This window comes from Fulvia fulva, chromosome 11 (genome assembly GCF_020509005.1).
Source record: "Fulvia fulva chromosome 11, complete sequence".
In the NCBI taxonomy this organism is placed as follows: Eukaryota; Fungi; Ascomycota; class Dothideomycetes; order Mycosphaerellales; family Mycosphaerellaceae; genus Fulvia; species Fulvia fulva.
The window spans coordinates 1,920,805-1,936,953 of NC_063022.1; the positions used below are offsets into that span (position 1 = coordinate 1,920,805).

At 53.6% G+C, this 16,149-nt stretch overlaps 5 protein-coding genes across 5 annotated transcripts; all 5 read left to right on the forward strand.

The window, feature by feature from the left end:
- Window positions 1-233: 233 nt before the first annotated feature.
- On the forward strand, window positions 234-2,223 carry CLAFUR5_12966 (uncharacterized protein; the record flags this gene model as incomplete). Its single annotated transcript, XM_047912114.1, has 3 exons — window positions 234-603; window positions 659-1,072; window positions 1,124-2,223. 3 exons carry the CDS (start codon window positions 234-236, stop codon window positions 2,221-2,223), a joined length of 1,884 nt encoding a protein of 627 aa, XP_047767895.1.
- Window positions 2,224-3,065: 842 nt separating this feature from the next.
- Window positions 3,066-4,339, forward strand: CLAFUR5_12967 (Cytochrome P450 monooxygenase lcsI; the record flags this gene model as incomplete). Its single annotated transcript, XM_047912115.1, has 5 exons — window positions 3,066-3,283; window positions 3,353-3,585; window positions 3,651-3,843; window positions 3,946-4,177; window positions 4,229-4,339. 5 exons carry the CDS (start codon window positions 3,066-3,068, stop codon window positions 4,337-4,339), a joined length of 987 nt encoding a protein of 328 aa, XP_047767977.1.
- A 563-nt stretch (window positions 4,340-4,902) lies between these two features.
- Window positions 4,903-5,343, forward strand: CLAFUR5_12968 (uncharacterized protein; the record flags this gene model as incomplete). The annotated part of the gene is made up of 2 exons (XM_047912116.1): window positions 4,903-5,137; window positions 5,192-5,343. The coding sequence occupies 2 exons, from the start codon at window positions 4,903-4,905 to the stop codon at window positions 5,341-5,343; spliced, it is 387 nt and encodes a 128-aa protein (XP_047767890.1).
- Window positions 5,344-6,517: 1,174 nt separating this feature from the next.
- Window positions 6,518-8,194, forward strand: CLAFUR5_12969 (uncharacterized protein; the record flags this gene model as incomplete). The annotated part of the gene is made up of 2 exons (XM_047912117.1): window positions 6,518-7,560; window positions 7,633-8,194. The coding sequence occupies 2 exons, from the start codon at window positions 6,518-6,520 to the stop codon at window positions 8,192-8,194; spliced, it is 1,605 nt and encodes a 534-aa protein (XP_047767891.1).
- A 4,339-nt stretch (window positions 8,195-12,533) lies between these two features.
- On the forward strand, window positions 12,534-15,026 carry CLAFUR5_12970 (uncharacterized protein; the record flags this gene model as incomplete). The annotated part of the gene is made up of 2 exons (XM_047912118.1): window positions 12,534-13,055; window positions 13,110-15,026. 2 exons carry the CDS (start codon window positions 12,534-12,536, stop codon window positions 15,024-15,026), a joined length of 2,439 nt encoding a protein of 812 aa, XP_047768254.1.
- Window positions 15,027-16,149: the final 1,123 nt, after the last annotated feature.

A 16,149-nucleotide genomic window follows, 5' to 3' on the forward strand; every position in this document is an offset into this window, starting at 1 on the left:
ATATGGCAACTGTCCAGGCGAGGCAATTCGACGTCAGCTGATGCTCGCGGGAGCTTTGCGGTGAATCATGTGAAGCCTTTCTGCCAGCCTGAAATTCAGGACCCACACTGAGAAGCTGGAATTTCTCCCACTTTTCGACGACTCTTCGATACCTTCCTTCAGATCCTGGACCTACTCAACTCCAATCGCCAGAACACGACATCGCTGGCTCAAACCCTCCCCACAACTGCAACATGGCATCATCGGGGGGCAAGCGCAAGCGTGGCAGGGAGCCTGCTACCCCGGAGCCTTACGCTGAGGCAGAGAACATCACCCCGGCGGAGATGCTCAACAGCAAGACGAGGCTCAGAGACGGCAACCTCCTCGTTGTGGCCAAGCACTACAAGCGCACCGACATTGCTCAACAGTGGCAGCGCACCACTGACACTACTGACACTACTAACAAGACCGTCAGCACGAGTGCGGTCAGTCACGCCGTGACAAACGCACTTAAGCGTAAAGCGCTCCATGAGGGTCTCGACTACGAGTCCATCAGAAAGGAGTACGATGCAGAGGACCGTGCGCCTCACATCAAAGTTCGTACCTCATACCCAATTCCCATTGGTATGTGCGCTTCATCCTATGCAGCCCTCGATGAAAACTCTGACCACGATCGTAGATTGTCTCGACGATATCGATGACCTCGAAGACCTCGCAGCCTCCGAAGTCTACAAGCACAAGAAGCGTCGCCTGCCACTTGCCTTCTACATCAAGCTATGGGAGGTGGTCAAGAAAATTGACACCGCCGAGCAAACGTTGCGGGTCAAAGAGGCTTTCGGTCATGCTACCATCGGGATTGCTGCTAATCTGATACTGGAGGCGAAGGGACAAGTATTGAAGAAAGATGGAGGCAAATGGACGATGAGCGACATTCCAGATCGGACACTTCAGACGGCGCCAGCCACTCCATCAGCTCCTAATCAAGATCCAACCACGAATGCAGTGCCTGTCCCTGCCCCCATCGGTGCACAAGATCGATTGCAGCCAGTCGCTACCCCACGAGTTACTGATACCGCCGGTAACACCATTGTTCGTGAGTGGCACAGAGCCCTGAGTCTCTAAGTTCAAGCTGACATGTTGGCAGGTCCTCCACCTCCGGCTCGAAAGCAGATCGCTCCAATCCAGCGTCTTCAGGGCCGTTCGATGTACCCTCCTCCCACATCACGTCCGATCACCGTTCCTAACGACAGCTCTCCAGCTGACGGCGGTGCCATTGGTCACGGAGACAATCTGACAGGCGAAACCAGCCATGCGAGGCGTCCTTTCGTTGCTTATGCCAGCAGTGCCAATACAATTCCATTCCTGCAGGCTCCACCTATGCCATACACGCCTTTCCAGGTGGTGTCCCAACACGCATCTCAGAGCACAGGCGCCCGAGCTCAAGTGCCGCCGCAGCCACCCACTGCTCAACACAACTTCCAGGTCAACGAAGAAACCGCACAGCGTGAGTTTCTGGCGTACAACAATTTCCGCTTATCCAGTATTGGTGACACCTTTGCAAGCGGCACTCAAGCCCAGACGACTGCGCCACTACCAGCCTTTCAACCCACTTTCCAGGTCAACAAGCGCCCAGCGAAGCGTCAGCGTACTGGCGGGCATATATCCACTGGCTTTTACTATAATGAGCCATACGGCCATGCTCCAGCCATCGTGGCACCGGCACTCGGCGCAAAGAAGCGCGTGCGCACCAGCCAAGGAGTGCCCGCAGTCGTCCTCGCTGTTGAGCCACAGGCCGAGGATCTTACGGACGACGAGGACGATCTCGACGCTGCGATGAGCGCTATTGCTTTCCATGACGAAGAGGACGAACCCGACCAACGTACGCCATACGACTTCGAGGTCTCGAAGCGCGAAGGTGAGCTGAACGGTGTGCTTCGCTTTCGCAATGCACTTCGTGATCCAGCTAAGCACACCCACCTCGATGCGCTTGCCAGCTACTGCCACGACCTCTATCCTTCTGGCTCGAAGGCTTCCGCTGAGCTCCTGCTCAAGACCCAGACCGGCTGGGAGGACTTCTGCGAAGAGTCATTCCTACATGAGTGCCCGCACCGAGCCCTGGAGAACATCGCAGCTGAGATCATTACCGAGTGGCTCGAGGATGCCTCGATCAACGAACATCTTCTTCAGTGGGTCGAGGCTGGATTGAATGCGTATCGCGAAGAGCTGCTCTCTGCTGGGGCCTAAAGCCTACGCTACACAGCTACCCCTCATACAAGATCCAGGTCAATGCGTGCTTAGAAGATACCAGGCGCGTCGGCGCCTCGCATCTCTTGACGATACTTTAGCTGTGCTCGGTCGGAAGGCTCCGTCGAAGTAGCAATTGCACATGCCTGCAAGGTCACCCGGACGAGGCGCGACATTAGTATGTGCCGATGATGATAGAGACATGAGGACCTCTGGTAGTACATAGCAGGTCAAATGGAAGACTGTCTCTAGGTGCCATGTCACCTCTCTATCCACTTCATGTGTCAGCCCTATCTCATTGTTCTGGCTGTGATCAGACGGCCGGGTTAGCGGCACATTTGACTTTCTCGCTAGGGCTCAATCCTGTGAATGACCGCTGAGTAAGACGGCTCAACCACATCATCTAAACGAGAGGAAGAATGACTATAATACGCAATGTCACCCGCGGTGAGCGAGCTGGAAACGCATCATCAAGGCGCTCTCCGCCTCAGACATCATGATTAACATTGCTATTGCACTAGGAGGCTTGGTGAGCTACGTTATGGGTCATGATGACATTGACTGATCACTGTTCAGGCCCTCATACTTCTCACTGTCAAAGCTGTGTACAACATCTACTTCCATCCCCTCAGGCACATCCCTGGCCCGAAGCTCAATGCTATATCACGCCCCCTTACCTCCGCCATCATCTAGGCGGGTCAGCTGCGGTCTACAGCATATCACTTCACGAGAAGTACGGCGAGGTCGTTAGGTTCTCACCAAACAAAGTATCTTTCATTAAAGCCTCAACCTGGTCAGACATCTACGCGGCTCGTGTTGGTAAGATGAAGAATCATGCCAACATGCCTAAAGATCCAGCGTGGTACCCAACACCAGACAGACCTCCTTCCTTGATCCTTGCGAATGACTATCAGCATAGTCGTTTGCGAAAGTTGTTTGCTCCAGCGTTCAGTGATAGAGCATTGGCAGAGCAGGAGCCGATTCTTCAGCTGTATGCGGACTTGTTCATCGACGGGCTGAAAGAGCAGTGGAGGCAGTCGAAGGCTGCCGACATGACGAAGTGATTCAATTGGGTAACGTGAGTACTTTGACCATCTGATTTCATCTGCGAAACTTACAGATAGCTCAGATTCGACGTGATCTCAGACATAGTCTTCGGCGAGCCATTCGGCTGCCTACGAAACCACGAGAACCACAAACATGTCGACATGCTGATCAAGCGGCTCCATGGCTCGCCATTCTTCTACGCAATGCTTTACTACCCCATCACGAAGCTATTCAAGCGCTATTTGTTCGACAACAGTTTGTTACAAGCACGAAAAGACTACGCAAAATGGGTGGACGAGCAGGTCACTGCGAGATGTGCGAAAGACGCCGATCGCCCTGACTTCACCAGGTTCGTGTTGGATGCTAGCGAGAAACCAAAGATGGAGTTCTGTCGCACAAGGAGCTCGTGACCAACGTCATGGCTGCTGGATCTGAGATCAGCTCGACAACGTTGACGGTGGCCAAGTATCTGCTCAGCCAGCATCCGAATGTGCTCAAGAAGCTACAAGACGAGGTACGACAACGCTGGCCATCCTACGATGAGATTACATCGTCGTCTGACACTCGTGCACCGTATCTGTCGGCTGTGATTACTGAGGTATGTTGATACGCGTTCGTGCGATGCACGTCATACTCACCCTTACTACCGGCGTTCCGTATACTGCCACCAGCCAGTGTCGGCTTCCAGCGAAGGGTTGGACGAGGCGGTGGAAAGATCAGCGGCCACCACATACCAGAAGGTACTGCCGTCAGCGTGTCCCACTATGGTGCATACCGATCTGGGACCAACTTCGCCGCACCTGACGAGTACATACCAGAGCGGTGGATGGATGATAGCCGCTTTGTGAAGGATAAAAGAGACGTGTTCCAGCCTTTCAGTCACGGACCTCGTGATTGTGCGCGCAAGGTAAGCTTTTCTCGAATGAAATGAAGTGAACATGAACTCATTGCTTGCCAGAACCTTGCGAATGTCGAGCTTGATCCGAGGAGTAAAGGCTGGTTCGACAAGTTGGACGTGCGAAACGTCTGGACGAAGCCAGAGCTGCTGATCAAGCTGCGTGAAGCATGAAAGGGGCCTGTGGCCCGCGATCCAAATCTATGCGGCGTGCTTCCTGCAAATCTGGATGGAAGAACCATGATATATCGTGACTCTGGTGATCAGAGTCGAGCACAATTGAGAACATAGGTAATGTTTGCCAGTATGTCAAACAATGCGAGCCCTAGCATGTGACAGGCAAAGGATATATGGATCTCCAGTTCCGCTGGATAACATTGCAATATTGTATCGTACTGACTCCTCGTAGGTGTATATATATCGACGCTTAGGGCACGGGAAGCTCTGCCGGCAAAGTCCTCTCCACTTTCACTCACTTACAAGAGGGGCAAATTCCGGCGCTAGCACCTAGCGCGGTCTTGACCCTTCTCGAACGCGCACAATTGCACGCAAATTACCGCTTTTACACTTCGACCTGCACCTTCAGTATTCTGTCCCAACAACATGGCGGACTTCTTCTTCGGCGACGACCTCTTTCCAGACGAGCAAGACTCGGGTGTCAGTGTCGGTTCTATCTACTCACCCAGATCATCATTCGTGTGGATGGCTGGCACGCTCAACTCGAGTCACTGGAGGCAATGGAGCGCAGCCCGGTCAACACACACATCACCAGCTGGGGCCGGCCACTCCAATACAACTCTGGAGCAGCTCAGCAACAGCCCGTCCAGACGCAGTACGCACAGTCTACGTCCCGGCAGCGCCCTGTCCTCCGACCAACCGCACCGTCCTTCTCATCGGCCGCATCAATGCCTACCACACTGCAGACGGCTGTCCCGACTACCGATGCGCAGCGAGACGGCCAGCTTTCGAGCGGTAAGTCCTAAGTCATGATATGCTACTTCGCTTCCTTACTGACATGCTTCCCAGATAGCGAGTCCGATACTATCGCTGTTGCGCAGCATGGTCCAGCTGCTGCCACACAGACCGTGAATCCAGCAGGTGATTCAGACACCATTGTGGTAGCCAACCCGCAATCGAAGGCGGCTACTCGGGGCGCACGCCAGATCCGCGAGTGTTGAGGTGGGCTTGATACGCGCGTAGGTAGAGCTTTGTCGGATATGAGAGGTGCTGTGGCCTATGTTAAGGAGTTTGGTCAAGAAGAAGTATGGTAGAAGCTCTGGCATTCGTACGTATACTCCCAGACACTGCTGCTGTTTATAGACTCTACTAGCATCGACATGGTAAGCTCTGGCATCATTGGCATGCTTTAGCATCGGCTGGGATCGCTCTGGCATTGTTGGCATTGCTCTAGTATCGGCTAACACTGTTCTGGCATCGCTAGTATAGTTTTGATATGATTGGGCATCGTCCTAGCTTCGGCTTGTAGTATTAACATTGCTCTAGCATACTTCTAGGCTCGTTTGGCATTGTTCTAGCATCGCTGACATAGATCTGGATTCGTTGGAAGTTATGCTAAGCTCGGCTAGCATCGCTGTGCATTGACTGGTATCGCTATATTCTTAACAGCATCATTCTGGCATAGCTAACATCGTTCGGGCATCGCTGCAATCGGCTTTGGCATCGCTGCGATCCTCTCGGGCATCGCTCGGGCATAGCTGGCATAGCTGGCCATCGACTGGCATAGCTGGTACAGTTGGCATCGACTGATATCGCTCTGGCATCAACTGGCATCAATCGGCATATCTGATATAGCCCTTGTATACTTTCCAGCGTGTCCGAAGAATCTTGGCATCGTTGCACCGTTTCTCTTCCTCGCTTCACTGTAGTGTTCCTGGCTGCAAAGCGTGTCGCCACCTCGTGCGTCCGGAGGACCCGAATGTTTGCGGTGTTGTATGATTGCATTATACACTCCGATACAAAGCTTCAAGTCGCTTGCCGATGGTGAGCACAAGTTATATATTATCTCTTCACTTTTCATATTGGACTTAGTTCGTCTTGAGTGGGACCAGATATACACAGCCTTCTTCAATTATACAAGCTCTGACATGCCAGTCGCAGCTTATGTAAGGACTCTCAGATTGGTATCGTGCCTGGAAGCAAGGACGAGGAAGACATGTTGAGCATTCACTCACAAGTGAGGAGGACTTCGGTCCGTGCCGGATCCACTAGCGGCACTATAATCCAGACCCTCAGAATTTCGTTCCCAATTCCTTGATCGCGAGCGTTCACTACAGGACCATATCTGCATCCAACACACACAGTCCAGCGTGACCTCAGAGTAGCCCTCACGCAATGGCCTCGCGACAGCAACCACCAGGAGCTGCTCTTCGCTCCACTGCTAAAGTCGAGGATGATAGTACCGAGCAGCAAGGTACTCAACGCCAACTCGAGCACTCAAGACTCGAGAAGTCGCAAAAAGAAGCATCGCACGAAGAGCTCCCGGACGGCCGCCGGTCACCAGCAGGTTACGCGCTGCTCGTCGACCAGGTGAAGGATCTAAAGAGCCGCATGCTGGATGGACTCGGACTCGACCAGCTGCAGAGCTTTCTCAAGATATGGGGAGATTGCTCTGCCAAGAGGGAAACCATCAGCATATGCGGTCGACTGTCGGATGCCGGCCTCGGTTGGACGATCTTGGCTGTACCCCTGTGGCATGTCCATGACACTCTGACCAAGGACGATCCTTGCATGATGGAACTACTCACAAACTTCGCGAACACCCTCCGAGACCTCGAGGCCCAACCCAAGAACATACTCGCGCACTCCGGCTCCAAGTTCGTGGTCTACAACATTTTGTATGGTGCCTACACCTCTCGCATGCTATCGAATCAAGCAGTCAGCCTCTGGGAGCTGTGCCTCATGTTCCACAACTCCCCAATGTTCGAAGGCCTGGCTAGATACTTCGACGACTGGGTCCGTACCAGCGCTGTTGTCCGAGAGCGTAGTGGATTCACTGGCGCGACCATGACCGCGTTGTGTGACTTCCTGTCACGTACGGAGCAAGAGCGTTGTGGTATGCCTCACATCTTGATCCATGTCATGGCGGAGATCTCGGCGTGGGACGCACTGGAAGAGATACGCGCCAGAGGTGTTGACCCGGATGTTACGAGCTTGGGGGTATCACTGTCAACTCAACAGCAGGACGCTCGCCAGGGCACCGGTGGTGACTCTCTGGCAGAGTCACGCCCAACGCAAGACTACGAGCAATACATCAGAGTGAGTTCTGTTAAGTCAAGCTCGCTGCGGTCTTCTAATCTATCGGGAGCTCAATTACGCTTCACGTCCGTTCTATCCATGGGAAATTGCCGGCTTCAAGCTGGCATTGTGCATTACATGTAAGTACTGTGTGTTTGCGATATGTTCACGTCTTGTACAGCTCAGATGGCTAACACCGAGCCGTATGATAGATCTACGCATGACTGCTGGCAGCATCGACAGGCGATACCGAAAGTTCATAATCCTCGTGGCGGCCTTCTCAACGCTTGCCCAGACAGCCTTCGTTTTCGTCTATCTGTTCCACTGCTCACCGGTATGCAGCAGGAAGCTTCAGCCTCCATGGAACGAAGCGCAACTCGAACCATCGGCGGTGGGTACGTCCTGCGACAAAGCAAGAGTTGGAAGCAGCCACCAGGGCACAAACGCCAATGGTCAGCGCTCAAGGTCGAGTGCGTGCCGCCTTCTGGCGCCGGGGGAAGCAAAGAAGACATCTTTAGAAAGACCAAAGACTTCGAAAGATCCGACAGTCTGCCGTCCGCCTTGAGTCTGCCATCGCCAATGAGCTTCGATCAACCAGAGCCGACACATACTAGGCCGGAAAGTGGCGAATCAGCGTGGGCTGTGTATAAGACTGTGCAAGTCGATGTTGAGAGCACGTACCTAAGGAAGCCAACTTCCGACACGACGCTACTCGACCTTGGAAGGGGCGTGCACCGCCGGGAAGAGTGGTCATTGCCGACACAGCGCCCTTGAACGTTGTAGTACAGGGCTTGAGCCACACTCTGTTGCACGTGGTACTGGAGGCAGCAATCATGGCGCAGACCTCGACGGGCGAAGTCGAGATAGCACATGAAGGTGCTCGTGGTCTTCTCTGACAGGCACTCTCACGGCTACCAGCCTTCTGTACTTTCTCGGACATCAACCCCGACATCGCAAAGAGATCTGTCAGCGTACCTCGCTCCCGTACACTTAACAATCAGTCACCGCCTCGCCCGAACCATGGACGATTCCACGAGCCGCATTATCACTATTGCGACAGAGTGCAACGATGAGAACTTCGGGATATGCCATCCCCAGGACCAGTCGCCTCTCTTTACACTTCCCAAGGAGTTACGCCTGATGATCTATGATTTCGAACGCACTCTGCTTCGCTTGTTGTGAAGTGAAGGCCCGTGAATGTCTGAGCACAGTCGGAACTGACGAGCTTGTGACGGGGCATGCCAGCAACGACCGTATGCTGTGACAGCATCATGTGCCACATCGGCAGTGGGCCCTGGACTGTCTCGATACACAGCCACGTGACAGCCTTCATTCACAGATGCACAGTGGTGCTACGTGGCCGCTTGTGTAGCAAAACATCATGCAGCTCCGCCCGCTCGCCACCTACCGTGCGACAGGTCTGCTTCCTGGGGCAGAAACACTTCCTCACTTGAGCCGTAACTTGTCCCCGCTGTGCGCTGTGCGGCTCGCTCATGGGGAGCGTGGAGCTGCGGCTTGCCTGAGAGGATGTCGAACAAGATCGTTACTATCGAGACAGCTTGCGATGAGCAGTCTCTGAGCAAATGCCATCGTCAACCTCAGTCGAAACTATTTGCACTGCCGAAAGAGTTGCGTGTGTTGGTTTACGAATTTGTAGCACTGCCGACTGTTGCTGCGCCTAGTGCTCATGGCTATAGCGATGTCGCTCATATCCAGGACGCCAGCGGTGGGTATGTAAGTAACCATGAGTGCCTGGCGCTGCCACAAACTCGCCGTCTCGCCGGGCTGGAAGCTGGCACACTGGCTTTACGCACCGCTCAGATCGACTTGCGTGTCCATGCCGACTTGACCTCCTGCGCCGATAGATTCCGACGTGCTCGAGTCCATCGAGAGCAGCACCAGCGCATTCACAGTCTCCTGAGCCAGCTTACGCCACTCAATATACGCTTCCTGTCTCGATGTCACATCGACTCTGACAGTGAAAGCTGTCTCCGTGGAGGTCACAGGATCACGCTCGAAGATCTCCTTTGCGGAACCACATTATTTGCCTGGCCGAAGGTCCTCGGGATCACAATACACTTCATTGGTACGAGCATTCGGCGCAAGAATCAACATCTGCGAGGAAAACGCGTGGCACGCCTCGCGAAGAGGGTGCAGGGTCATGACAGACTACGGAACGTCTTGGATCTGACTTTCGAGCTGTTCACAGCTTTTCATGACGAAGATGTGGCGTTGTGGAAACAATGGCTTCAGGACCCGGAACACTGTTGCTTGGGCTGGTCCTCCGCACAAGTGAGCGTGTGAGTCCATCGAAACTTTCGCCAAAGCATGATCGGCATGCTACAATATCGACATCACTGGAGAGCCGACTCTGCGGAAGTGGATTTCTATCGAGTGGCAACGATTTACGGTCCCACCAGGGTGCGACGATACCCTCTGGGCTCACGATGATTCTCTCCGAAGCGCTATGGACCTCAGACAAGTTCAGTACGACCTGCTGGATTATGACTCGAACTCCAGTTGTGCATGCTGCGAGCGGCGACCGGGCTGGGAAGGACAGGGTAGCCTGCTTCGCTATGTCGATCATTCCAGCTAGACATTGGTCACCAAGGAGAATAATGGCCAGCGCAGAGCACATACCATGGAGACCCGCACTTCACCAATGTCGCACAACGCAAGCCGCGCGTGACTTGTTACGCACGCACTTGTGGCACGTGTGCTGCGTGTACTAGTCTACGCAAACACATCCCGAAGTACGCCAACAGCAAAAGCTTTCTACTCTCGCACACTCGACAGCAAATTACCAAACACTGACGATCCGGCACGCTTCAGTTCTGCGAAAGAGATGTCGGCCCATGCATCCGCCAAACGGTCAGCCAATGTCACATCCGTTGGAGAGATCGAGCAGGCCACGGGCCAAGTCGTCACCATCGCGACAAACGCCAATGAAGAGAATCTGGCCAAATGTCATGCTCAATCCCAGTAGCCGCTGTTGTCCTTGCCTAAGGAGCTGCGACTAGCGATCTACGACCTCAGTAGCGCGCCAAACGTGCTCGCTCGCGTGGGTTCCAAGGTCGAACAAGAGACCTCGTTCTGCGGTGATGATGGCTTCAGCTGTAAGCTGCAAATAATGACATCGTTGCCACGAATCTGCCGGCTTGCGTGGCTCGAAACAGGACCCGTAGCAAGACAGGCTTCTACGCTGAAGCTTCGCTCGACTCTCCAGGAAGATGCAAAGCAGAAGCCTGCGAAGCTGCGCGCCCTTCTGCGAAACTTGACGTCCAACGTCTTGTCGTCACTTAGGTGTGCTCAAATCTGCCTCCACACAGAATCTTCCGGGGCGCAGTGGTCGCTTGCAGCTTTGGCAAGAGACAGCATCTGTCACCAAAGTATTGGGTCATGGCCCGAGCAATTATACTTGACATTGGAGGATGTCTTCATTTAGACTTCGTCTTCGGTGCGCGAGATAAAACTTCGAATCAAAATCGCCGGTGGACCGGGAAGAGTGCACATGACGGACAGTCTGGGCTGGCTCGGCAACGCACCGTTTCGCGATGGTCTAAATTGGTGGCTAACGAGTCTTGGTCCGACTGCTCGTGAGGGTGATCCACTGCCCGAGTGGTTCACCGCTAAGCCCATGTCTAGGCCTTGGGCAGAGAGTGAGCTGGTCTGGATACGAAAGGTGCTCCCATCGACGTCAACCGGCAACAGCCCTCCTGCATCTACTGGAATAGTCTTACGCCCGGTATCGACAAAGATTTGAAAACAGTGAAGTACAAAGTTCTACCGCTCGATGGGTTAGGCACTGGAGAGAGACAGATAGTCTTTTGAGATTCACCGACCGGGGCTCCCACTCATGGGGATAGATGGCAAGCGTGCCGCTTTTGACTTCCCATGTTGGCTGCGAAACACTCATGCAGCTTTTTATAGCAACCAAATTGAAGGGAAGAGGAGGTTCACTACATAGAGAACGTCGCGAGAGGTGCAGCCAAGGGACTTCGCCAGTTGATTGTTCGCGGGTCTCTGGCATAGCTTTACCTCGAACGCACTGTACTCCCATGCATCTGAACCTTCAACTTCCAGAATCTCCGCACGCAGCTCTTTCCAACGGACCCCAGACTCTCGCGTGTTACAGAAGCCCTCGGTCGAGCATATACGATGATAACGGGACTCAATCTCGTGGCGTGCGATGGAGTTGTTCAAGAGAGCGAACTCTATCCTTCACTGACGTATCCACTCGCTGAAAGCGATAACATGGAACTTTGTGACAGCGGCGACCGCGACGCCCTTGTCATTCCAGACTAGTCGCATGCATGCTCAACGCCATGCCAGCATGCTGGAGCTCTTCATCACGAACACTTTCGCCGATATGCAGCGCAGCATCAGCGAACAGTATTGATCACATAGCGTTGTGACCTATAAGACAATGGGATCCTCATGGAGTTCTATGCGCCGAATGTTCACTTTCTGTTATGTACAGGACTTGGGCCACTCGACGTTGGCAGCATCACAGAAGCTAGCATGTGATCCGGTCGCCTAGGAGGAGCATTGAACTACTTCACTGTTGCTCTTCATGCGCTTATCATGTGTCGCACATGCAGTCTGGAGGTTTGTACTGACATGCCTGTACTTAAGGCTCTACCTCAACCCTCCATGGACCATCATTCTGCTCTTTACATCCACCACCAACCACCACAGCATACCACCACAGCACCTTTCCACCACCGCATCAACCTTCTTCCACCACCGTATAAGCACCGACAACTAACAACTACCTATCACAAACTTCTTTGGATTTGTCTTTACTGGTACTGCGACGACGCCTCTGGCCGGTACTGGGCGCATGGTCCTCCAGCGTCATCTGCGACTGCCACCACTCGAGATTCAGAACTACTTCTTCTGCACCACAAAATCACGGACCAGATCTCACGCATGCAAAATGCGTTTTCTCTGGCCACTCTCCCTGCTCCTGGGCAATGCGGTCTCACAGGACGACGGCTTGGTCGTGACGACCACGGCTCCAGTCTGTGCAGCTACTTCGACGGCACACCACAAGGGAGTCCTCTGCACACCCTAAGTGAAAGCTCCGCAAACTGACGTCAACTGGGGATGCATGACGAGATATAGCACAGCCTCAGGGTGTGGAGTCACGCGCTCCGCAACCACCATTTCGCTATCTTTCCCAACGAACACGATCGAATGCCTCCCGTCCGATTGCCCTGGGTGTAAATCAGCGGCAGAAAAACGTCACGAGACGCTCGAGAAGCGGGTGCTCCCGGTTCCTGGACTACATCCATACAATAACTTCGATGAATTCATGGTCGGCGAAGTTGATAGAGCTGAGCGCCAAGGAAGTCTCGTTCCCCATCGGAGGCTGCCAGACCATGCCTACGACATGGTACCCGATGCTTTTGATTTCTATAGGCGGGGAGTGAAGCGCTACTACAACGCGCAGGCGTCGTCTGCCAAGGTGAAACATTTCCGGGACGATGCTTTCAATATGGCCGTCCGGGGACTGGTCGGCTGTACGTCTGTCATCGTCGTCTCTCGGAAAGGTGCCTGGGTATCCCACCTTTGGGAAGGCCCTACATTTGAGCAGGAAGAACGGTTCACGGGAATCGATGTTCTCGTTGGGGTAAGAGAGAGAACTGTCGGGACCGAAAGTTCCCATGCTAACGTATTGATACAGATGTTCAACGCTATAGATTCTGAGTTTCCAGGCCTGAACAATTTCGGTTTTCACGGCAGAATGTTCGATCCTATTACTGAGACCGATGGCATGGAGAACATAATCGAGGTCATCATACATACCCCACAGAGACAGTGGCACATTCCCCTGGACCAGTGGCCTCCCGGTGCGGTTGGGGTAAATTATCCTCCAGACGAGAATCCAAAGGAGGACCCAGGTGCTCGTGGGCCTTGGGCAGAGTTCGTCTGGGATAACAACCCCGATGGCCCACGATATTCCAACCAAATTGAAGAGCTGCAGACCGCCCTGGAATTCGCATTTCCGAATTCGGGAATCAACCTGAATGTGTACCCTCTGGTCGATCTACCCGAAGATTTGGCCACCTTCATGGAGTACAGAGACAATCTATTAAGAACTACAGCGGTAGGAAAGGTCCTGGTCCAATACGATCCCTTCTTCAGCTGTAATCCGCAGATGGCTGGTGTACGAGTGTGGGTTGATGGCATGACGGATCCAATCTACACCGATAAATGGGTGCCTTTCAACCACCAGAAGCCACTGCTAGGGTCGAACACCAATCTGCAGAGGGTGTTCCTGACCAATCGAGACACTTGGAACAGCACTGAGGAAGTCTGTATCATGAGCAACATCACTACGTCTTCGACTACGACATCGAAGGCTGCTTCGACCACTCTCCCACCGATCACATCGTGCAGCCCACTGAATGGCGCAATGCCAGGAAACGCGAAGCAGACTCAATGCGCTTGCAACGATGACCTGATCGCAATGCTTAGCTCGAGCAAGAAGAGCGAAGGCGTCACTTCCTACTGGTGTGCTGCAGGAAATGCCACTGTCTCGGTCAACAATCCAACAGCCACTCTGCCGCCTATCACATCGTGCAGCCCGCTGGGTGGTGCCATGCCAGGAAATCCAGACAAGACCCAGTGTGCATGCAACGATGGTCTGATCGCAATGCTGAGATCAAGCACGAAGAGTGAGGGCGCCACTTCCTACTGGTGCGGTGCGGGAGACATCACTGTCTCGGTCGATACTCCCACAGCAACTCTGCCGCCTGTCACATCGTGCAGCCCGCTGGGTGGTGCCATGCCAGGAAATTCAGACAAGACCCAGTGCGCCTGCAACAATGGTCTGATAGCAATGCTGAGCTCAAGCACGAAGAGTGACGGCGCCACTTCTTATTGGTGCGGTGCGGGAACTGCTACTGTCTCGGTCGATAAACCAACCCCGAACGCCGCTGGAGCCTCTGCGATAGCTGGCATCTTGGGCGGACTCAAGCCAACATCGAAGCCCACGCCGTCCGGAGTCACGATCACAGTCTTGTCGACCGTGCTAGCTTCGACTACAGTGACTCCAGAGAGGAAAACGTCAACAACAACCGTCCAGCCACCTCCGCCTGCCAAGCCTACGAGAAGATTCATCAGCGGTAAGTGCCACATTCATCTCACGAGAAGAATCGCGAAGAAACAGTGGCCCCGAGGACCGGATGTCGAACTCTCCTACCGAGTCTACGACGGTTCCGGGGAGCTGAAAGCCGCCAATGATGATCACGGCCAGTTTGATACTCAGTTCATCATCTGGGCAAAGGACACAGGGCTGGACGACAACATCTTGTACCAGATGGGGCAAAAGAATGGGGCATGTCTTTCATTCAATGATGTCGTTGATCACTGGGACGTTCTGTGCCAGTACCAAAACTTCTGGTACGGGTTCGATAATCATTGGAGACTGCCAGATCGTGAGCACAAGCCCATCGACCCTTTGGATATCATAGCTGATCCTCTGGGTGATACTGTGGAGAGTATCAGGTTTCCCGGTTTGCCGTACTGTGATGTCGGCGGCTGGGATGAGGACCCTGATCCACATACCCAGGACATGGACTGCTATTTTGAGTGCTGATGGGCGCGCTAGAGTAGTGGAGCTGACGAGACTATGATTTGGGCGTTGTGTAATACTAGACATGAACTGGCAATGCTGTAGTACAGCTCGGAGGGTAATTTTGGGCGTTCTATACCAGTAGCCATGATATACCATGGTTCATAGACCAGCATAGACATGAAAAGTGTTGCTTGAATGTGTGCGTTTCTCATCCCCTAGTGCGTGATAAGAGCCTGAAAAGAGGTCACTGCCAGGCGCAATACCACAGAAATGGAGAAGTTTCACAAAGCAGTGATGCTCTGGGTCGAAGGTGTGTTACTGCTGTCAGGGGCTGGGAAGCACCATGACTTGGTGCCTCTCACATTCCGCCTAAGACTTGTGCCACAACATGTTTCAGGAACCGCAGAATGGCCGACGCGGTACCCAACGTCATCAGAATAAATGTCCCGTGCAGAATAGTAGTGCTCTCGCGGGTTCAAGGCACCTTATTGCGCCGAAGGCGCGTGTTAACATAGGCGAAGCTGCACTGGAAAGCTAGCGCTAATTGGCTGCTTCTATAGGGTGTGGAGACTGCGCTCCGAGCTTACGAGGACTGCAGTTGCTATACTATATAGAAGTAGCTATCTACCGCGCAGCACTCTCGCGACGTACAAGCCTACGAATACTCGAGCGGAGGTCGCTAAGCCCAGCGGAGCGGCATAAACACGTCGCGCAGCCCGCCCGGCAAGGGCAAAGGGGGGTCTAGGGGGTCTCCCCCGGAAACAAAGACACGGATCTAAACAACAGCGATAGAGGTAGTCGGTACTAGTAACAGGAAACAGATAGCGCTCGAGCCGGATAGACGAGTATAACCTCTAGCAGTAGAACACGAAACAAAGCAGATAGCTTTTTATATATAATATAGCCGTTAACGACATGTAGATTGAAGAGATTCGGCGCTTACGAGGACTGGCTCCGCCGCCTCGCAACACATTTTTGCTATTATGGGACTGCGAAGCGCCGCCCCTATCGTCTTTCACACTGCGTGGAAAACCACTCACATGATGCGACGTGATGGTTTGAGATGACTGACGCGACACGCAATGCCACAGAGATAGACAATCGGTGCCAAGCAGTAGAGCGCTAGCGGGTGGCAGGCACATTG